The sequence below is a fragment of the Heterocephalus glaber genome, unplaced genomic scaffold, assembly GCF_053883595.1.
Source record: "Heterocephalus glaber isolate CG9 unplaced genomic scaffold, H.glaber_assembly_v1.0 deba00001504, whole genome shotgun sequence".
In the NCBI taxonomy this organism is placed as follows: domain Eukaryota; kingdom Metazoa; phylum Chordata; class Mammalia; order Rodentia; family Bathyergidae; genus Heterocephalus; species Heterocephalus glaber.
In genome coordinates this window covers 41,978,977-42,003,185 of record NW_028258324.1, presented here as the reverse complement: position 1 = coordinate 42,003,185, position 24,209 = coordinate 41,978,977, and the positions used below count along the sequence as shown (strand labels likewise).

General features: G+C 33.0%; 1 protein-coding gene across 2 annotated transcripts in view; it reads left to right on the top strand.

The window, feature by feature from the left end:
• The window catches only part of Si (sucrase-isomaltase), a 109,799-nt gene that overhangs the window by 5,557 nt on the left and 80,033 nt on the right, over positions 1–24,209 (top strand). For both annotated transcript variants that reach the window (XM_004834544.3, XM_087186463.1), the window contains 10 exons: positions 6,492–6,609; positions 6,900–7,009; positions 8,813–8,964; positions 10,490–10,661; positions 11,896–11,995; positions 12,898–13,010; positions 13,936–14,061; positions 14,779–14,910; positions 14,999–15,118; positions 16,954–17,067. In XM_004834544.3, the coding sequence (XP_004834601.2) occupies positions 6,492–6,609; positions 6,900–7,009; positions 8,813–8,964; positions 10,490–10,661; positions 11,896–11,995; positions 12,898–13,010; positions 13,936–14,061; positions 14,779–14,910; positions 14,999–15,118; positions 16,954–17,067 (1,257 nt within the window). The remainder of the gene's footprint in view (positions 1–6,491; positions 6,610–6,899; positions 7,010–8,812; positions 8,965–10,489; positions 10,662–11,895; positions 11,996–12,897; positions 13,011–13,935; positions 14,062–14,778; positions 14,911–14,998; positions 15,119–16,953; positions 17,068–24,209) is intronic.

The window sequence follows — 24,209 nt, the reverse complement described above, 5'->3', positions numbered from 1 at the left end:
TCAGGAAATGGTTGAAGGATAATCATTGAAAATAATATGAGTTCCAAGGGTCTCACAAGGAAACAATACCTAATAGTGAATAGTTTAGAATACTCATGCTTACTATTGGTCTTTAATATCAATCTAACCTGTTAGGTTGCTAAAGAATGTTTTCAATGTGAAACAAACTTATACATGAAATAAATTAAGCTTTAGGAAATGTATTTACTTTTTCTATTTCAGGAAACAAAGTGAACTTATTTTAAAATTTAGCCTAGCACATCTCAAATGAATCACTTTTGTTTAGTACTAGGCATCATAACTAGAGCCTTGTGCATATTAGGCAAGCATAATACCAGGAGCTACACACTCAGTTCTCAAATGAATTTAAGTGTTGTCTTTATATTTTAACCAGGAAAATTGGAATTCAATAAAATTTTTTTTATGAGCTTCTGGTATTAAACTAATTCATTCAATTTTAGACTTTCATAGAAACTTGGAGAATTTTTCAAGGCTAAATGAATGTCAGGGTCATTCTCCTACTAGATGAGAAGGAAAGCTAAAATGAAAACTGGCTTGCAAAGTTTCACGTTAGCTCATATTCTGTGAACATAATAGTTGCTATCCATTAAGCAGAACCTTGTAATTTTTCTGTAATTGATTTTATGGAAGTAATATTTTTGTACTATAAAAGTTGATTAAAAATAAATGATGAAATGAAAAAATAAAATTTGCCTGAAATTCAGAAAAAAACCATCTAGAGTAATATTTTCTTTTACTCCTTTAGGAGATGTTGCAAATTTCAAATGATAATTTTATTTAAACTCTCCCACATGTTTTAAAAAAATTGCTGTATAGTTTTATAACTTCACAAATATGTTTTTCATTTATATCTTGGAAAATTCTTTAAAATAGTTTGTGTTAATTTTCCATCATTTCAAATAGTCAGCTAAAAGTGATTTATTATCTTAATTCATACACACTTAAAATTTTTAAGTATAACAATCATACCATTCAAATAAATATTATGTGGTCCAAACACACTGGTTGATATTTAAGTTGTTTTAAAAGGATTATTTTTTAATCATTTCCCTGAGTTTTAAATATAATGATTCTCTTGGCTATATAGATAGATAGATTACTATTGAAAAAATTGAAAATAATTGATTATACTAAACTTTTTGTATATACAACTTATTTTGTTAATTAGAAAAGAAATGCATACATACTGAATTATGGTAAGAAATGGATATATATGGAATACAGATGGAATATGTAATTAGAATAGTAATTTTAAAAACAGTCATTATTCTACCCTAAGTGCATTAGTCAGCTCAGGTCATTATACAAGCATATAGACTGGGTAGCTTCAACAATCACATTGATTTTCTCAAAGTTCTAGAGGTTAGAAGCCAAAATGAAGGTGTTATCAGATTTGGCCTTTACTCTTGGCTTGTAAAGCATTACTTCTTATTGTATCATCCCATAGTATTTTCTTTGCACACTGAGAGGGAGAGAAATTTCTGGTTTCTATTTCTGTTTCCAAAAACACCGCACCTATCGGACTACAGGCCCATTTTATGACCCTATTTAAATTTAACTATTGTCTTAAGAGTCCTACCTCCAAATCTAGTTATACTGGCAGTTAGAGGTTCAATATATGAATTCAAGAGGGTTATAATTCACTTTATACAATTAGCCAAACCAAGATGTTCTGTTCTATATATTAACCTGTAATTTTAGTACTATATATGTATGCAATCATACACAACTATAATGGAGAATATGACATATTGATTGCATTTTTACCTAGTAGAGTTTAAACTGTACCAATTAATATGTACTTTAAGGTGTTTTAATTTTGTGGTTTTTCAAAGGAACTATGAAGTTAGATGGGGAATGAAAAATACTGTTGACAACTCCTAAAATTCTGAAATATAAGAATAATAATATGTCAGTTAATATAGATTAAGAGATTCCTGGAGAGGTGATTGGATCATGACACTATGATGATCAGTGGCAGTGATATGCATATCTAAATGTGCTGTTAAAAAGTGAGGCCCACTTGGAGGTGGGTAACAGGGTACACTCCTCTGGAAGATATAATTATGGCTGGTGCTCTTCTCCTGTGTCTTGCTTACTGGACATGAGGTAAGTAGCATTGCCCTACAATGCACCCACCATAATATTTTTGCCTTTGAGACTCCCAATAATAGATCAAACCCATGAAATTGTAAGCTAAGTTAAACCTCTCCTTCTTTAAGTTGCAGGTGTTAGATATTTTGTTCAGCAATGGGAAAACAGACCAATGTAGACAGTCGGTACATGAGAAGTGGGGTCATGACTGTGACTACACTTGAACATGAGTTTCAGAAGCCATTAAAACTGGTTTCCAGAAAGAGTTTAGAATAGTTTATAGATGCAGGGTAGAGAAGCCCTAGGCTGTTTTAAACAAAGCTTGATAGATGATTCTGATTAGAACTCAGGAGACCAGAACGCTGATAGAAATGCCAATAGTTTTAATTCTTTGGGGAAGATCCCCAGCAGGGGAATAGCTGGGTCAAATGGGACTTCCAGTCCTAGTTCTTTGAGGTATCTCCATAATGATTTCCATGGTGGTTGCACCAGTCTACACTCCCACTAGCAGTGGAGCAGGGTTCCTCTTTCCCCACAGCCCCCACCAGCATTTGCTATTGGTGAATTTCTTGATAGCAGCCATTCTTTCTGGAGTGAGGTGGAATCTCAGTGTTGTTTTCATTTGCATCTTTCAAATGACCAGTGATGTTGAACATTTTTTCATGTATTTATTTGCCATTTTTACTTCTTTGTCTGAGAAATGTCTGTTCATTTCAGATGCTCATTTTTGGATTGGATCTTTAAATTTTGGAGGTCTGATCTTTTTAAGTTCTTTATAGATTCGAGATAGTAGACCTTTGTCTGAGGAAAAGCAGGTGAAGATTTTTTCCCACATTGTGGGTTGTCTCTTCACACTGTTGGTGGTTTCTCTTGCTGTGCAGAAGCTTTTTAATAAGAAGAGATCCCACTTGTTGATTGTTTGTGCGAGTTCACTGGCAACTGAGGTTTTGTTCATAAAATCTTTTCCTATACCAGTGTCTTCATGGAAACAAAGTCTTTGTAAATAAGGAAGGCTGGAGGAGGTGAAGGGAGGGCTAGGAATGGGGACAAAATAAGAACCAAGATGCATCATGTAAAGGTACAAGATCCCAATGAGAAATCTAAATGTGTTGTATACCCAAAATGTACCAATAAAAGAATTTAAATACAAAAAAAAATAAAAAGAAATGCCAATAGTTAAGGCCAAGCCATTAGATTCCAGTTAGGAACAGGGGCTCTATTAGAAATTGGACTAGAGGCCAAATGTGTTACACTCTGGCAACAACAACAAAACAGTTTATATTTTGTCAATATCCTGAGACTTTGAGATAAGCTGAGTTTAATGGCAGTGGACTAATTGATCTGGGGAGGAAATTTCAAGCTGTTGCATATGTACTACTTACTATCTTTTAACCAGGTTCATAGCATGAATTGGAGTATAAAAGCCAAAAGATTTGAAAAAATTTGGGCTCAAAAAGAATCTTGTGGAAACTTGGGGCCAAACAGTGTGTGTTTGTTGAAGAGATTAGTGCCATTAAAAAGACACTAAGTATTTTTAATCTGGCCAGGAGAAAGATGCTTTAAGGGCATTTGGAAATTAGCAAGACTCCACCCATTACAGGGTCAAAGGTGCAAAACTGTAAACTTTTCGTTTGAGAAGAGAGCTTCTAGGCCCTGTTCCATAGAAGGACTACTTCAGGAATTAATTCTTCAGGACTGATTTCAATGTGCTCAGCCATTTGTTCACTCAGAGGAAACTGTAGTTATATTCCAAGGGGGGTTGCCTACTGCTCAAACTGGTGGCAGACTTTAGTATCATCCTTGAGATGCAGGTTTTATAGACATGCAGAATACAAAAGATATGGGATTATAGAGGTTATAGAACTGTGGTGTTAAATAGATTTTAAAAGAAGGCTTTGGAGGCCGGGCACTGTGCCCATGAGATGGAATATGTGAAGCTGTGGGAATGAATCTGAAGATGCAGTGCAGAGCCCAGGGAGTCAGAGATCTCAGAAACAGAACATCTGCCAAAATCAGCAGGAAGCAAGGGGAGCCACCTTAAGAAAGAATCCACATGGGCTGCAACTGCCATGGCCATAGGTGTGGGCAGTACTAGCTGTCTGTAATTCACATATTATAACCCTGTATCTCAACTGCCAGTCCCAGATTTACAGAAATTATTGTTTGCCTTTCTAGATTTTGGTCTTGCTTTGGTCCAATTCTTTTCTATCCTCATATTTCTCCATTTTGGAATGAGAATGTTAACCCTGTGCCGTCTAATCCTGAGAATATGCAACTTTATTTTTATTTTTACAGGGTTTTTTAGTGTAAAGTTTCCCTTGAGTCAGAGGAGTCTTTGAGTTGGATTTTTGAGCAATGCTTGAACTTTTCAGACTTTGAGGAAAAGATTAATTCATAGTCAATTCTATGCACAGTAGTTGTATCATGTTAAGCAGAATTACTACTTGTTATTGTTTTTATTTGGAATTAATGATAGTTTACAGGAGATATGATTGAGTACTAATCCAAGTGTTAGACTTGTGCCAGTTAATCTTAATTGTCAACTTGACTAGATGAAGAGACTCCTGGAGAGGTGATTGAATCATTGGGATGTTATACTCATTTATAGTTGAATGTGTTATTAGAAAGTGGGCCTCAATTGGAGGTGGATCACTAGCAATTTGCCTTAGGAAAGTACTGGCACTCTTTCACTGTGCTCTACTTTGTGGCCATCATGAAATTAGCATGTTCACTCCACCACATCCTTCTGCCATGATGCTTGTCTTGTATCCAGCCAACCATGAACTGAACCTCTGAAATCTTTAGCCAAATTAAACCTGCATGCATTAGGTTGTATGTGTAAGACATTTTGTCTCAGCCACAGGAAAACTGACCAAGACAACAACTAAACTTACATAAATACCAAAATTTCCATACAATAAACTAAAACTAATAACATTTAAAAAGCAATAAAGGAATATACAGTTTAAAACTAATACTTTGGTTTCTATATGCGGTGAATTATATTATGTCTTCCAAAAAAATTCATGTCCACCTGAATTCTCAGAATGAGATTTTATTTGGAAATAGGATTTTTAAAGATATAGTTAGTTAAGGTGAAGTCATACTGGATTATGAAATGGCATAAACCTAATCACTGGTGCTTTTATAAGAGAAGAGGGATATATATGTATCCCTCTTCTCTTATAAAGATATATCTATATCTATATCTAATTGTACCATTTTATTTTGTACTAATATTTTTAATCTACTTCAGAAAGCTGCTGTAAATGATAATTTTTGTATAATAATGTCTTTTCCTTGATGGGAATCTTCATATAGGTAAACTAGTGCTATGATTATCTTTATAAAAGTGACACATACTTTGGGTTCTAATAGGTTTCCAGACTCCAGAATGGTCAGATCCAATTGCACTGGTATTTGTAATGTCTATGTATGTATGCATGTATGTATGGGTGCTGTGTATGTGTATCTAGCCATTTTCATTCAAAGTGAAAATAAGAGAGAGTTTAGATGAAAAACCTAAGATGTGTTATACATATATAATATAACAATTACATACTGTACACATGTACTAATAAAAACATTTTGAAAGATATTTTATTTGACTTAATATGGTACCTTTAACTTATTTTCATGATACACCAAAAAACAATAACTCTACAGATAATAAAATTATGAAAATGTGACACACTGCTAAATTTTAGTATTAAGCAGATTTTCAGTAATGAATTTTAGTGCATAGTATCACCATGTTGCTCAACTTTTACATAGGCATTTATGATTTTCCCTTACACATAACCTTTCTATACAAATAATATAATTTCTGAGAATTAAGCATTTTATTTTGTTTATTGAATGCATTTTCAGTAATCAATTTTGAAATTTGGCATACAGAGTAGTTAGAAGAGATTAAATAGTTAACTGTTAAACTAATAAACAGATGAAATATCGATCTTAAAAACTTTATGTGTAATTTAATACAGGTATAAATTTTGTCTTGATAATGTCACCAGAATCTTGATGTATGCTAAGTAGAAAATAAGCATTTCAAATCTTCTTCATTAACACCTTGACAAGAAACGAAATTATAATTACCCAGAGGGCAGGAACTCTAAAAATATGAGCTTACAATAAATACTATGTATGGAATCATTCATTTGATAAATCAAAACTCAGAGCATAAACATCTGATGTCTTATAATTAATTCAGTTCATCTACTGTTTTTATAATCTTCCCAGTGAAAGGAATAAAAAAATGACATTTTGGCATATTATATATTTGGAGATATAAAACATCTATTCATTGGAAAAAAAGCACCTAGCTCATTTGACAGTAATACTGATCAAACTCTTCCTTTAAAATATTTTGTCAGGCTATGTGTGCACAGAGAGGCTGCTGCTGGAAACCATGGAACAACTCTGTTGTTCCTTGGTGCTTCTTTGTTGATAATCACGGCTATAATGTGGCTGAAAGGAAAACAACAAACACTGGTGAGGAGTGTTTTGTCATGATTCAGTCTAATATATTCTAAGAGAAAAATAAATTTAGAAGTTATCTTTGAAAAAATACCTTCAATAGAATTAAATAAGAAGTTTGTACATCAAAATGTTTAAATTGTTTATACCATACTGAGTATTTAATTTTTTTCATGATAGCATTTTCCAAGTTAAAAAAGTACTCATTATTTTTGATAAACATACTATTGTATGTATAAAGATACTTAACAATTGCATCTTTCTAAATAAGGTAACTCATGTCTGCTTTTTTTTCCTGGTTGAAGGACTTGAAGTCAGTTTGAATAGGGTACCTTCTCCTACACTATTTGGCAATGACATTAACAGCATACTCCTCACAACTGAAAATCAGACACCCAATCGTTTCCGGTTTAAGGTTTGGTTTTTGATATTTCTAAAGAAGATTTAAAAATAAAGCTTATCTTATGAACATACTCTTTGGCCTATCAAAATATTTTCCTTCTTCAGAAATATTTTTAAAGCAAAAGAGTAGTTGCTGTAGTTATTACACTTAAGCCTGTTTGCTCAATACAGTGTAGAAATATTAATAGCTTCTCCCATGATTAGTTTTGAAAAATTTAAATGATAGAGCCCATGTAAAGTATTTAGTAAACTGTTTTAAGGAAGGTAAACATTGAATAAATATTATTATTTTTTGTCCCGACTATGGGCTATAATGGAGTACTTGCTTAAAATTTAATTTGAGAAAAAATATTAATAGTGCCATAGAATGTATTTTATCTTCAGTGCATATTTTACTCTTTGTCATTTTATTGCTTTATTTATTTTTTTATCTTGTGGTACTGGGTATGGAACCCAGGACCTTCACACTGAGTTAAATCCACAGGCCTTTTATTAATTTTTATCTTGAGATAGGATCTTGTGAGTAGCTGAGTTGCCCATGCTGGGCTTGAATTTGGGATTCTTCTGCTCCAGCCTCCCAGAATGCTAGGATTATAGGAGTGCACCACCATGCCTGGCACTTTGTTTGATTTTGAAAAAAAAAAAAATCTCTACTTTTTTTTAGTGTGTATTTTAGTGATATCTTTTCTTTTAAAATCTGGAGATGAAAAGTTATATGTACGCTTTCATTTTACCAACAGTTTCATAGAAATTAAGCGATTTAAAAATTGTATATATTTATTCTTTTTTGCAATGCTGGGGTACTGCTAGGCAAGTCATCAACCTGGAGTTATACCTCCAGTCCTGAAATATTTAAAATAAAATTTAAAATCCCTGGGGCATTGTCTAAGGGGATGATAACTAAAAAGCACTAAGAATAATTATGTTCATAAATATCTACTATTCAATAATCAATATTGGTCATTGCTATCATTAAGTTTTTTTATTAATTATATTGGTACATTTAAGGTATACAATATAATGACATTCATCATTGGAAATTGGCACCTTTACATAATTCATCTTGGTTCTTATTATTTCCCCATTCCCCTGCCCTCTTTTCAACCCCTCCACCTTTCCCTATCTACAAAGACTTTGTTTCCATTTTTTTCATTTTCTCATATTAATTCCATTCCCTTCTTTCCTTTTCCCTACCCCTCAAATTTCCCCTTCCCTTTGGCACCTTTTCTTCCTATTTCACATTATCTATTATGCCTTTTAGTCCTAATTTACACTTTCAGTTTCTCACAGTAGAGAAACTATTCAGTATTTACACATGTGCGTCTTATTTATTTCACTTAAGAGTATCGCCTCAACGTGCATCCATTTAGCTATAAATGTCTCTAGTTTCTCATTCTTTATGGCTGAGTAATACTCCCTTTTATAAAAACACCACATTTTCTTTATCCAGTCTACAATTGATGGGCAGTTGGGTTGTTTCCAAGTTTTAGCTAACACGAATTGTGCTATGAACATGGGTGCACATATATCACTGTAGTATGATTCTTTTAATTCTTTGAGGAAGATACCCAGCAGGGAGTTTTTATCACTTCATAAAAATCTTTACTTGATTTTATTTACAAAACTTTAAAAATTATTTTCATTTCTTAACAATTTAGATGGCTTACGTGTGTGCAACCACTCATTAATGAACAGCTCTTGTATAAATTTATTAAAAGTATTATTTTCTATTTGAATTTGCATTTCATAATTCAAAAATTTAAGATGAAATAATAGATTTGAACTATGCAATGCTAATTTATTTAAATCTTTGCAGATTACTGATCCAAATAACAGAAGATATGAAGTTCCTCATCAATTTGTACAGGAACATACTGGACCCGCAGCTTCTGAAACATTGTATGATGTGCAGGTCACAGAAAATCCTTTCAGCATCAAAGTTATCAGAAAAAGTAACAGCAAAACTTTGTAAGTAGAAATTTTATTTTATAATCACACAGATTTAAACAGCTAGTCCACTTTATTCTATTTTTATAGAATAAGAATATCTTACTATCACGTCATACAGAACAACTTTTTTTCTGATGAGAAAGTTGATGCAAAACTTTTTAAGGATTAGAATGACTAAAGGATCCTATCTTCTGCTCATGAAGGCACTGAAACATGAACAAGGTGAAGATACAAGTTGAGATGAACTAAATGTGAAGGTGGAGAGAATCACTGACATAATTATAGCCTTGGGTATATTTTTATAAATGTAGAGTTGCTACTGTATGTTGCCCTCATTATTTATCACATTGTGCTTCCAATTTTAGTATTAAATGCTCAATATTCAAAAATGTGTTAACTTATACAGTAAAATTAAAACATTTTTATACATATAAATTAAATCTAGGCTAAAAAATTTCATTTAGAATCTATCAGCTGGATGGTGGAAGCAATATATGCAAGGAGTTTAGAAATTTCCTGAAATTTTTTCAAAAAAATGCTCTTGTATTCCTAAGAATGTTAATTAAGCAATAGTCAAAATCAAATCTCAGAAATTATATTCTTTGAAAATAATTCAATACTTTTGGAATTGGCTCTGTGCTATATGGTAAAAATACAACCTTACACATGGATCCAGAAAAGTCAAAATCAGAGGTTAGAATGGTAGTTAGGGTTAGGATCAACACCTGGGGAAGTACTAGTACTGAGTGAATCACAGAGACATTTTGGTTAAATAGTTAGACAGGAGAATAAATTTTCAAAATTTGTTGCACATGAGTAGGTAATAATAATTTCATGTATATTTCAAAATTGCTAAAAGAATAGACTAAATGTTCACACCATACCAAACTATATATGGAGTGATGATTATTTTAATTAGATTGATTTAGTCATTCATAACATGTATCAAATCATCACATCTTTCATATCCTTCATAAAATTATAATTTGCCAAAAAAACATAAAAAATATTAAATGCAAGAAATGGCATTTAAAATTTCATGTAGTAGAGATTTTGTCTGCATAAAATATACAACCATTTTCCTTTTTGGATAAAATGATATGGAAGTCACTGTTAGTATACATGTTAGAGGTGTGAAAGCCAGGATAATGCTATATTATAAAGCTGAGTTCCTAGAGCAAGGCAGGTATTGGAAAACTGGCTCTTGTTTTTTCTGCCAGTTGTGACCTTTGAAAACCTGATTTTATTCTTTCAGTATGTGTTATCTATAAAATGAGTAAATAATTGTAGCTTTGTGATGATGAATAAAGGAGAGAATGCATGTGAAAAAATTATATTTATGATCATAAATAAAATTGTATTGATTAATGAACAAATTTTGATTATGGGATTATGGTATAATTTGTATTTTCCTAAAATGTGACTACAAATAAACATTGACAACTTTGAAATTAAATATTCTGTATGATGATAACATAAAAACATATTTGATGGAATATTTCGTATGTTTCTACATCATTTATTTCTTTATTTCTTGATTCAGATTTGATACCAGCATTGGTCCTTTGGTGTACTCTGATCAATATTTACAGATTTCAACCAGACTTCCCAGTGAATATATGTATGGTATTGGGGAACATGTTCATAAGAGATTTCGCCATGACTTATATTGGAAAACATGGCCCATCTTTACGCGAGATGAGCTTCCTGGTGATGTAAGAAATTCTTTTTCTTGTTATAAATGAAATCACGGTGTTGGATTAAATTGCCTATTTCAAACCATCGTTTAATTGTTACCAGTTAAATTATTTGGTCACCAGTGATACCTAATGCAGAAGCTTATTTACTAGAAGGGTGAGGATTCATAGTTAAATCCTAAATTTAGTTACTAACAGATTTCATGAATGTATGAACAGGTACAACCTATTCATGTATGTTTTCCTTTGGTTCTTACTTTCATAATTTCTTATTCCTTTTACAATGACCTTTATATTTAAAGTCATTAAACTAGAAAAATTCCAAATACCATGCACTTTTATGATACAGTGTATTTCTAGGTTTGGACCTCATCTCATCCGTCTTTGTGTACTTCTTTCTGATCTATATAATCATCTTTTGTAGCTTCAAATTTTTGCAAAGGAGTTGATTTTCTCTCTGAAGCTTGAGATAGTTTATCATTCATAAAATATATCATTGAAAGCTCATCTGAATTTTCACCTTATAGGAACTTCTTTAAACTGTCTTATGAAGGGATCATCTGTGCTTTTTTAACCATTCTTTAGATTTTAGTATGACAATAATCACATATATATATATGCCACTGTTAACTGTTTCAGTCTCAAAAATTTATGTGAGTGTTTTAAGAAGATTCGTTTGGTACAGAATTAATAATAAATTCTTCCCAACTCTTTTGACAGCATTGCTGTCTGTATTAAATAACAGGCTGACAACCTCATGCTTCTTTTCCATACATTCTGTGACAAAATCCTGTATCAAATTAATTAAGAAGTCTTTTTCATTTCACCTTGTCAATGTCTTTGAAAGTAGCCTGCACAAATTCAGCTCCTCCTCAATTCTCAGAAAACCCTTTTAGGATAGTCATTTATGTGTGCTGTGCAACATAAGGTCCAAAGCACGAACATGACATTAGTCAGGATAAATAGTCTATCATGGTCATTTAACTATAATGCAAAAAAGGATAAATACTCTATTACTACAATATAAATTATGTTATGTATTTTATGTTCATGTGAAATTATTAATGAAAATACTCTTTGTGCCACAATATTTGAGATATATATATATATATATATATATACTGATGGAATTAGTATAAAAATGGAAGAAATAAATTATAGAAACAAATGAGTTGGTAAAAGCCATTTTAACATACTCAATCTTTACTCCAAATATACATGAATTTTGAATTTTCATATTTTTGCCTTGTAGAATAATCATAATTTATACGGTCATCAGACATTCTTCATGGGCATTGAGGATACTTCTGGAAAATCATTTGGTGTGTTTTTAATGAATAGCAATGCAATGGGTAAGAATAATTTATCTGATCATGTGGTAAATGAGGTTCAACTTGACATCTCTAAGTGTTCTTATTCTAGTCACAGATATTCGATGCCAGAAGATTTGAAATTAGTGGATGATAAATTTTTGCACATCCATGCTTCTATTTTGGGCAAAGTCTTCTAAGTTGTGACACACAGCTGCTTTCTTTGCCCTTAGAAAAGGGGCACATCTATAAAATGAGTAATCCCTGTTCTCACAGTTGCATTTGTCCAGATGAGTTAGTTACTAGGCTACTACCAATAAAAAAAGGAGAAAGAGCTCTATGTGATAGGAATAAGAGCAATTTGTAGTTTATTATAATTCAAAGTAATATAAGATCTTTTGGTCTTTAAGAATTTTGTGAGTGAAATATCTATTTAATAGGTGAAATAGTGATAATAAAAATTACAAGGATTAATGTTCTAGAAGGAGTAGTATTTTATGTGGTTATCCAGTCAGTTGCATATAAAAGAGTTACACTGAAAGCTTTAATTTTTTTCTTCTTAGAGATTAATTTGTAGCAATTTGGTCTTTCAGAGAATCTTGAAATAATTAATATTTTAGAGATTTTAGATAGAAAATTTTAGAAAGAATCTTGTTTGTTCTGAGAAGTCTAATCTTTACCCTCTGCTATACAATTTCTGGGACAGCTCTTGCCAGCTCTGTCCAAGGAAGTTCTAGGCTATTCTACCATGAGATTTATACATGTCTGCATCCTACTTTTCTCATATTGTTATTCATGCACTCAATGTCTTATTTCCTCTTAATTATTTAAAATAGTGTGAAATAATATGGTTAGCAAAAGCACTTTATATCCATACTGTAATTTTTTTATCACTAAGTACTTTTTTATTATTTACATGTACTTTTCTGATTTTTGTTTTGTAGAGATTTTTATCCAGCCTACTCCAATAGTAACTTACAGAGTTACTGGTGGCATTCTGGACTTCTACATCTTTCTAGGAGATTCACCAGGACAAGTAGTTCAACAGTATCAAGAGGTGTGTTTCAGGCCTATTTTATATAAACTGGTTTCTGTTATATTTTCTTCATCTAATAAGTAAATATATTTAAATGTAACTTTCTTTTATGTATATGGGAAATCTCAGCTAAATATATTTCAAACCTCACATTTAGTGATGCTAGGTATTGAAGTAAGAGCCTTTGTGCTGAGATACATCCCTACCCCTTTTTATTTTTATTTTGAGACAAAGTCTTGCAACATTGTTCAAACAGGACTCAAGTGTGTAATCCTCTTGCCTCAGCCTCCTAAGTGCTGGGATTATAGTTGTACATCAAAAGGCCCAGATAAATTAATAAATGATATATTTTTCCCATATATAAAACAAGCTATATATATTAAAATGTCTACATTTTAAAAATCATTTTTTAATTCAAGACAGCTGAATTCAGAAGTTAGATTTCTTTGTATTATTATATATTAAACCACTGTCTATTGATGACTCACTTTGGGGAAATAAAGCAAAAGGAAGAATCTAATTTTTCACACTGAGAAGAGTCAGTAAAGGTCTAGATTATACATACATTTGATCAAAATAGTGAGGAGGTGACAGTACAATTTTCCTCTTATAATTTCTTTGTTGTTATTCTTTTATTCTCTCACTTAACTTTCCATGACAGACGAAATATAACTTGGCAATTGTTATTTTCTTCTGTGCTGCATTTTCTAATTTTTTAAAAAACAAAATAAAAAATAAGGACAACATAAATTGCTGAGTGTTTCTTAACAAAATTCTAACAATATATACAGGAAAAATTTTAGAATGATAATATTCAAACTTTGTTTATAATTTTTAATTAAATAACCCTAGAGACATGCAAATATAAAATGTCCATCAATATTATTTATTAATGCCAGATGTATTTTTCTTTATTGAAACCAATTAAATATCCATTTACCTCAAGCTCATTGGCTTACCAGCAATGCCAGCATATTGGAGTCTAGGTTTCCAACTGAGTCGCTGGAATTACAAGTCACTAGACATAGTGAGAGAAGTGGTCAGAAGAAACAGGGAGGCTGGCATACCATATGTAAGTAGAATCAAGCATTCATTGGAATATATACCTCAAGTTAAACATTGTCATGTAATAATAAATGTAGCTAATTACCAGGAATATTTAGTATGTGTTTATATGATTAAAATGCTACTTTTTAATGAAGAAGTGTATCTTATCAATGCCCACAGCTATCGAAAGTTACAAATGAATACTTTTGAAGAACTGATCAATGGTTATTTTCCTAGAAGGGAGCATGCTTATCCATGAACAAAATCACATTCAATATTTTAAACAGACCTATTTTAGTATCCAAATATTTTAAAATCACGTAGGTTATTTTCTGTGCAGTAAGTCACTCTGTATTTCTGTCTCCATATATATATATAGACATATATATGTGTCTCTATATATTATGTAATATTCACCAAAAACATGAATTGGCATTTAATGCTTACATATTTAAGAATTAGAAAAACTAGTTTTACAAGTAATTCCATTGTTTCTTTCATGAAATAAAAGGGATATGAGTTAATATATCTTTAAAACATTATTTTTATAATAAAAGTTCATTTGAGTTAAAGATTGAAATTATTATTATTATTATTTTTTGATACCAGGGATTGAACTCGGGACCTTGTGCTTGCAAAGCAGGTGGTGGAACCACTGAGCTAAATCCCTGGCCCAAAAGATTGAAATTATTAAAGAATTCTACTAGTACTCTTTATTGAAACATACTATGCTAATTTTCAGGACACACAAGTGACCGATATTGACTATATGGAAGATAAGAAAGATTTTACTTATGATAAAGTTGCATTTAATGGGCTCCCTGACTTTGTTAAAGATTTGCATGATCATGGACAGAAATATGTCATCATCTTGGTAATGAAATTATATACCTTAAATTTTTTTTATATTTGCACATTTGTAAGTTTGTGGGTTTTATATAGTTTCTCCTTTCTATTGTCAGGATCCTGCAATTGCTATAAGTAAACGTGTCAATGGAGCAGCGTATGAAGCCTATGACAGGGGAAATGCACAACATGTGTGGATAAATGAACCAGATGGAACTACACCACTGATCGGAGAGGTAAATTATGATATTTGTCAAACTTGTATAATTCTTATTTCTTATTCTGTTACATCAAAACTTCTCAAGGTGTATGTGTTTGTGTGTATTTATTTTCATCATCTTTGGATTTGACATTTTGTTTGTTTAGAGAAATTTTTGACAGAGAAAATATTCCAGTAATCTTTCAATTGCACAGAAAGTAAATTGACACCAGATCATTTTAAAAGCTACAAAGTTAAATCTATTAAATTGTGACATATAATTTAGACTCTTAAGAAATTCTAAGAAGTTTATGGAGGGGTTTGATATAAAATAATGGCAAATATAAACACAGTAATCATAAATTGGGTACTGAGTTTTAAGATTTTCATTTAACCTTCACAATAAAATAATTAGTTATTACTGAAATTCTTTGCAGGATTAAAAAAAAGACTGAGTTGTTGAGAAGTGAAAGAAAGGTCACAGAACCAATGAGGGACAGAGTGCAGAGAATGCCTATTCACCAAATGTATGCTTTTAGTCAGAATAAATATTCTTTTGGTGGCAACTTTTTAATACATACCAAAAACCGAAAAATAAATTTAGATACAATCATTTGGTAATATATTTCTGTGTTTTAATCAAAATAAATAAATCAAGAAGAGATAATTACAGTCTAAAATTCATATTTATTGAATCATAATAAGGAAAATTATTCTCTTTTATCATATTCATTAAACTTAAGATTCTGATGAAATACTTTCTACACTATTATGAGCTGTATTAGAGACACACATTATTTGCCATAATACCTAGTAAGATTTCATGGAATATATTTTGTTAAGATCATAATGTTGGCTATGGACAGATAAGACACTTGATATAAATTATTTCAATGTTCATCCAACTTATTTAAAATTAAATTATTCTTCCTCAAAGTTATTAGTGGAAATAGCAAGTAAAGTAATATAAAATAATCTGAAAAGGCATAAATTACACAATTGAAGCATCATATACCTTTTACTATGCAGTGGACTCAGGTGTAAGATTACCTTGGTTTGAATTCCTGCTGTACCAGTTATTAACACTGTGACTTTGAACAAGTTATTTAACTTTTTCTGTGTATTACTTTTCTCAGTTGCAAGGTGGATTTACTTATAGTACCTACCTGAACTATAAAGTGATGATAAAAGTAGTACCTACCTCCTAAATTTCTAATAATTATATGTCGACAATTACAAAATAGTTGGAACAGTGCCCACCATATATTGTATGTCATACTCAAGATTGTTGATAAGAAATCAATATAAAATTGTTTTTCCCTTGAATTTATTTAAAACAAATGTCTTGGAAATGAAATCATGTATTTTCTTTTATTAGACTGGAATACGTAGTTATTGAATGTCATGTTCAAGTATGTTGATAAGAAATCAATATAAAAAGTTTTTTCTAACCTTAAGTGTATTAGAAACAATTTCCCTTGGAAAAAAGTAATATATATTTTTTATCAGACAGGGATATGTAATTATTTTTGTTTGTTTAATAACCTAAAGAGGATGCTAAGAAATAAACTTAGTTGCAATCAAAAGTAATAGCCTACTTGCTTGCTCTTATAATTTTTTGTCTCCTACATGCCTTATGATCATGTTTTTATTTCTTTATTTTAACTGGTATCCCTTAAATACATCTTTTACTAAGCCTCAGATCATTTTAAATATAGATGGTAAGGGAGTCATGTATATAAAAAATGTACAATATACTAGTCCTAATATTAGTATATAATCTTATAATTTTAGCATGCTTTTCAATTAGTTTGAAATTCTATTTTAAATTTTTTATTTCTATGCACATATATGAATGATTTATTCATCTAGGTATGGCCAGGATTAACAGTATTCCCTGATTTCACTAATCCCAGCTGCATAGATTGGTGGGCAAATGAATGCAGTATTTTCCACCAAGAAGTGAACTATGATGGAATTTGGATTGTAAGTACATGTTTTAAACCAGTGTTTTTATTTAACGAGCATAAAATTATTTATCATACAATGTATTTAACATAAACTAAAAGCTCTTATTTTTCTAGAAAGTATAAATATCATGACATATAAATGTCATATTCAAAAGTCAGAAAGTAAAAATTTAATAAAGTGAGATTTTATTTCTCTAGTAATGAACTTAATAGGAAAAAGATCTTCAATTTTGTAACTAAGGTTTTATATTTTATGACTAACAACTTTTCTGAAAAACAGATACTGAGGGATGAGGATAAGCCTATAACAATCATATTTCAAAAATATTTATGAAAGTCTGTAAAACAGTTGTAGCAATATGAATGAGAATAAGCTCCCAGCATTTAGAAACTTTTGTTATTGTAAGCTATGAACTAGAGAAAATGAAAACTGACAGTAGGTTTTATTTTATTGTAAGAAATAATCATGGGATCTATAATTTGGGAAAGTATTTGAACTTCCATTATTATGTTTCTTTTTTGTAAAAATCTTGTTTTATGTCTTGTATTCTGAGTAACTACGTTGAAGATAACAATACATAGTGTACGACTTACTAGTTTCTTATTATTTTGTTTTAAAATTTTGTTTCACTTTTTTATAAAATAAAAAATTTAACAAAAACTAACAAGTTCCTAGATTTGTGGTAAAACTGTTTAAAGAAAATACTTGGGGCTTTTTGAAGTTTCTTTGCATGATTTTATAAAAATATCTGTAGCTATCCATAGCTTGCTGATAGTGAAGGATTTAGGTCTTTCAATTGTGATACTCTAACTCCATTTGAGGACTGAAACCAGCTAAAGACATTGAAGTTCTGTATTTTATAAAAAGATCTGATACACCTAAACACAAAATAAACATGATTTTGTTCAAAATTATTATAACAGCAGACTCCTAACAGGAGATGTAATAGGCGTGCTACCTCCTTTGGCTGCTTAAGTCCGTACTATTTTTATTTTCATGAAATGCTCAATATTCTTTATTCATGTTTTTTTTTTTTTTGCCCTCCCTTCACCCCCTCCACCCTTCCCTATTTACAAGGACTTTATTTCCATTTTTCCATTTCTCATCATTTTTCCTTTCCCTTCTTTCCTTTCCCCTGCCCCTCCCACTACCCCTACCCCTTTGGACCTTTTATTCCTATTTTACATTATCAATTATTCATTCTAATCATTGGTACATTTTAGGTATACAATATAATGAGATTCATCATTGGAAATTTGCACCTTTACATAGTCTCTCTTGGTTCTTATTTTTCACCCTTGCCCAGTCCTCGCTTCAACACCTCCATTCCTCCCTATTTACAAAGATTTTGGTCCTATTTTTCCATTTTCACATATAAATCCCATTCCCTTTTATCCTTTCCCCTAACCCTCCTACATACTTCCCCTTTGCCCCCTTTCTTCCTATTTCACATTACCTGTCATACATTTTAGTCCTTATTTACATTTTCAGTTTCTCACACCAGAGAAACTATTTGGTATTTATACATGTATGTCCTATTTATTTCACATAAGAGCATCACCTCGATGTGCATCCACTTAGCTATAAATGTCTCTAATTCCTCATTTTTTATGGCTGAGTAGTACTCCATTTTATTAAAAAACCACATTTTCTTTATCCAGTCTCCAGTTGATGGGCATTTGGGCTGTTTCCAAGTTTTAGCTATTAGAAACTGTGCTGCTATGAACATGGGTGCACATATATCACTGTGGTATGATTCTTTTAATTCTTTGGGGAAGATCCCCAGCAGTGGAATAGAGGGGTCAAATGGGACTTCCAGTCCTAGTTCTTTGAGGTATCTCCAAACTGATTTCCACAGTGGTTGCACCAGTCTACACTCCCACCACCAGTGGACCAGGGTTCCACTTTCCCCACAGCCCCATCAGCATTTGTTATTGGTTGATTTCATGATAGCAGCCATTCTTTCTGAAGTGAAGTGGAATCTCAGCATTGTTTTCATTTGCATCTCTCGAATGACTAGTGATGTTGAACATTTTTTCATGTATTTATTTGCTATTTCTACTTCCTTGTCTGAGAAATGTCTGTCCATTTCAGATGCCCATTTTCGGATTGGATCTTTAAATTTGGAAGGTCTGATCTTTTTAAGTTCTTTATAGTTTCAAGAGTGTAGACATTCATCTGAGGAAGAGCAGGTGAAGAGTTTTTCCCACATCGTGGGTTGTCTCTTCACATTGCTGGTGGTTTCTCTTGCTGTGCAGAAGCTTTTTAATAAGAAGAGATCCCACTTTTTGATTGTTTGTGCTAGTTCACGGGCAACTGAGGTTTTGTTCATAAAATCTTTTCCTACACCGATGTCAAGGGTTCTTCCTAACCTCTGTTCCAACTGGTTCAGAGTTTCTATTTTAATATTTAGATCTTTAATCCATTTTGATTTTAGTTTAGTGCATGGTGAGAGATATAGGTCTAGTTTGAATCTTTGGCAAGTTGAAGCCCCATTTTTCCAGCACCATTTATTAAAGAGGCTATCTTTCCTCCAGTGAGGGTGTTTGGCTCCTTTGTCAAAGATGAGATGGCTGAGTGTGTCTGGCGTTGTTTCTGCATCTTCTAATCTGTTCCACTGGTCCTCAGGTCTGTTTCTTTGCCAGTACCATGCTGTTTTTATCACAGTAGCTTTGTAGTATAGTTGCAAGTTGGGGATTGTGATACCCCCTGCCATGTCTCTGTTACCTAGAAAAGCTTTTGCTATTCTGGGTCTCTTCTTATTCCAAATGAATTTTTGGATTGTTTTCTCAAGGTCTATGAAGTATGCTGCTGGGATCTCAATTGGAATTGCATTAAATCTATATAGCAGTTTTGGAAGTATGATCATTTTCACTGTATTAATCCTTCTTACCCAGGAACAGGGGATGTCTATCCATTTTCTGATATCATCTTCATTCACTCTTTTCAGAGTGCTATAGTTTTCAGAGAAGAGGTCTTTGATTTCTTTTGTTAGGTTGATTCCTAAGTATTTCAGTTTTTTGGATGCTATTGTGAAGGGAATTATTTGCCCTATTTCTCTCTTAGTGAGTCTGTCATTGGTGTAGAGGAAAGCTATTGATTTTTGTGTGTTGACCTTGTAACCAGCTACCTGACTGAATTTGGTTATTATGTCTAGAAGACTTTTGGTGGAGTTCTTGTGTTCTTCTCTATAGAATATCATGTCATCTGCAAATAATGACAATTTGACTTCTTCATTACCTATCTTTATTCCTTTTATTTCTTTCTCTTGTCTAATTGCCGTGGCTAATGTTTCCAGAACTATATTGAACAAGATTGGTGATATTGGACATCCATTTCTTGTTCCTGATTTTAGTGTGAAGGATTTCAGTTTTTGACCATTTAGCATGGTATTGGCTGTTGGTTTTTCGTAGATGGCTTTTTAGCAGATTGAGGTAGAGATTATCTATTAAAATTTTTGTAGGGTTTTTATCATAAATGCATGTGGATTTTGTCAAATGCTTTTTCTGACTCTATTGAGGTGATCATATGGTTTTTGTCCTTGGCTCTATTGATATAGTGTATTACATTGATTGATTTGCATATATTGAACCATCCCTGCATCCCTGGGATGAATCCCACTTGATCAGGGTGTATGATCTTCTTGATGATCTTCTGCATTCTGTTTGCCATTATCTTATTAAGGATTTTTGCATCTATGTTCATTTGTGAGATGGGCCTATAGTTCTCCTTTTCAGTTGGGTCTTTCTCTGCTTTGGGGATCAAGGTGATGCTTGCTTCCAGGAATGAATTTGGGAGTATTGCTTCCCTTTCAATTTCATTGAAGAGTTTAAACAGTAGTGGCAGCAGTTCCTCTCTAAATGTCTTGTTGGATTCAGCAGTGAAGCCATCAGGGCCTGGGCTTTTCTTAGTTGATAAGTTTTTAATTACATTTTCAATTTCATTGGTTGATATTGGGTTGTTCAGAATTTTTAGGTCTTCTTCGTTCAACTTTGGTAATTCATATGTATCTAGAAATCTGTCCATTTCATCTATGTTGCCCATCTTATTGGCATATAGGTTCTGGAAGTAGGTATTGATGATCCTCTGGATTTCTGCTGGGTCTGCTGTAATTTCACCCTTTTTGTTCCTAATTGAATGGATCTGGGTCTTTTCTTTCCTTTTCCTGACAAGGTTGGCTAAGGACTTGTCAATTTTGTTGATTCTTTCGAAGAACCAACGCTTGGCTTCATTGATTTTTTGTATCATTCTCTTAGTTTCCATTACACTGATTTCTCCTCTGATCTTTATAATTTCCTCCCTTGTATGAGCTCTGGGGTTGTCCTGTTCTTCTTTTTCTAGAAGCTTAAGTTTCAACATGAGGTTGTTTAATTGGGCTCATTCTGTTTTCCCAATATGCATATTCATTGCTATGAATTTCCCTCATAAGAATTTCATTGTGCCTCATAGATTCCAATATGTTGTATTGTCATTGTCATTTAATTAAAGGAACTGTCTGATTTCTTCCTTAATTTCCTCTGTGATCCATTGGTTATTCAGAAGTGTGTCGCTGAATTTCCATGTGTTTATGTAATTTTTCCAGCTTCTTTTGCTATGGATCTCCAATTTCATTGCACTATGGTCTGATAATATACAGAGGATAACTTCAATTCCTTTGCACTTACTTAAACATGTTCTATGTGTGAGTATGTGGTCTATTTTGGAGAATGATCCATGTGCAGCTGAGAAGAATGTGTATTCTGATTTTGTGGGGTGGAAGACTCTGTAAACATCTGTTAAGTTCATTTGTTCAAGAGTTCAATTGAGTTCTAGTATTTCATTACTTATTTTTTGTCTAGTTGATCTATCTATTTGTGATAGTGGGGTGGTGAGGTCTCCCACTACAATTGTATTAGTGCATATATGACTTTTCATATCTGTTAGTATTTGTTTTGTAGTTGGGCACACTAGTGTTTCATGCATAGATATTTATGATTGTCATCTCTTCCCCTTGGATTGTTCCCTTTACAAGGATGTAGTGTCCTTCTTCATCTCTCTTAATCAGTGTTGATTTGAAATCTACTTGATTGGCAAAGAGGATAGCTAGTCCTGCTTTTGTTTGGGTTCCTGTCTCATGGAGTATTGTTTTCCACCCTTTAACTTTCAGTTTATGAGTTTCCTTTGAATTAAGTGTGTTTCTTGTATGCAGCATATTGTTGGATTTTGCTTCTTGACCCATTCTGCCAGTCTATTTCTTTTGATTGGTGAATTGAGACCATTAACATTGATGGTTATAACTGAAATGTATTGACTTGTCATTGCCATGACTTTTTCTTTTTGTTGGGTTCTCCCCCTTTACATTTAATTTCTTGTCATGCCAGATGGGTTCATTCTGCTTTGCTTGCTGGGGTTGTGATCCTCAATGTCTGTTCCTAGGTTATTGTGTCAAATTCTTTGGAGTTCTGGTTTGGTATTCACGAAGTTCCTAAGGTGCTCTTTTTCATGAAAGTATCTCATTTCTCCATCAGTTTTGAAAGATAGTTTTGCAGGATACATCAATCTGGGTTGGAGGCTGTTTTCTTTTAGGGCTTGGAATATATCACTCCAAGCTCTTCTTGCCTTGATGGTTTGTATTGAGAAGTCTGCTGTGATTCTGATGGGCTTTCCTTTGTATGTGATTTGTTTCTTTTCTCTAACTGCTTGTAGAACTTTGTTCTTCTGTTGTGTTTCTGGAATCTTAACAATCATATGCCTATGTGTAGATTTTTTTTTTTTTTTTGATCAAGGCTATTTGGAGTCCTATATGCCTCACTTATCTGTATGTCAAGCTCTTTTCCCCTGCTTGGGAAGTTTTCTGCCATTATTTCTGTGAAGAGATTTTTTATGTCATCTCCACTCTCTCCTGTTTCTTCATTGACTCCAATGAGTCTTATGTTATTCTTCTTTGCATTATCTAGCAGCTGCTGGATTGATTTCTCATGTTCCCTTATAATTTTGAAGCAATTTTTCTTTTCCTGGTCACTAATTGCAATCTTATCTTCTATATCTGAAATTCTATCCTCACATTGGCTCATTCTGCTGTGTAGACTTTCAGTGGAGTTTTTTATGTCCTGGAAATCTATTTGCATCTGTTTTATGGATTCCTTTTGTTTCTTATGTTGTGATTCCATCATGTTCCTGGCTTCCTCTCTAGATTTATTAATCATGTCTTGCACTAGACGCACAATTTCTCCTGTTATCTGAGAAATTGTTTCTGATTTCATTTTTTCCAGATCCCCTTTTGTTGCCAGTTCAGTGGGTCCAGGTGGTTGAGTTATCAGAGTGTTCCATCTCATTTCCCTTTGGGGTTGCTCTAGGTGATCTGAAAGTCTTGTTTTGAGACTTATTTATGTGTTTTCTCATTTCGATTGTGGGGGGAGCTGTTAGTGCCTGCATGGATTACCTCCTCTGAGCTGGGAAAGGTGGGACAGTGGCTGGGAGCAGTGGTAAGGATGGTGACCCAAAAGCCCTTTCCCATGGGCTGGGAGCAGTGGGAGAGATGGTGTCCAGAAAGCCCCTTCCTCTGGTCCAGGAGCAGTGGGATGGCAGCTCAGAAGCCCCTACCTCTGGTCTGGGAGTGGTGGGAGGGATGGCAGTCAAGAAGCCCCTTCCTCTGGGCCAGAAGGTGGCTCAAAATCCCTTTCCTTTGGGCTGTGCTCAGAGGGAGGGATGGTGGCTGGGAAGCCCCTTCCTCTGGACCAGGAGCAGTGGCACATTTGCTCAGAAGCCCCTACCTCTGGGCTGGGAGCAGCGGGACTCTGTACCGTGGTCTTGTAAGACCAAGAGCCTTACCAAATGCCCTGAGGAGCTGACTGCAGTGAAGAACACCTGGGAAGGAACACACTGGACAAGTTGGAAAGTAAAACAGACCTTAGTCTGGCCAGACGGCACTCCCAAAGCAAAGAAGTTTAGAGAGGCGACTAGCCCATAGTCCAAGGCTCTTTTATAGGGGGTTGCAGGGGAACTTAACGGGTGAAATTTACAGAGGAGGAACAAAGGTTAGTGGTCAGCTGACATGTACTGATGGTCAGCAGATGTTTTTAGATTGTTCTATAGATAGCGATGTCTGGAACATCAGTTTTCGAACAAAGATTTGAGTAATTTACTTTGGGACTTTATGGCTGATACAGATCTTATCT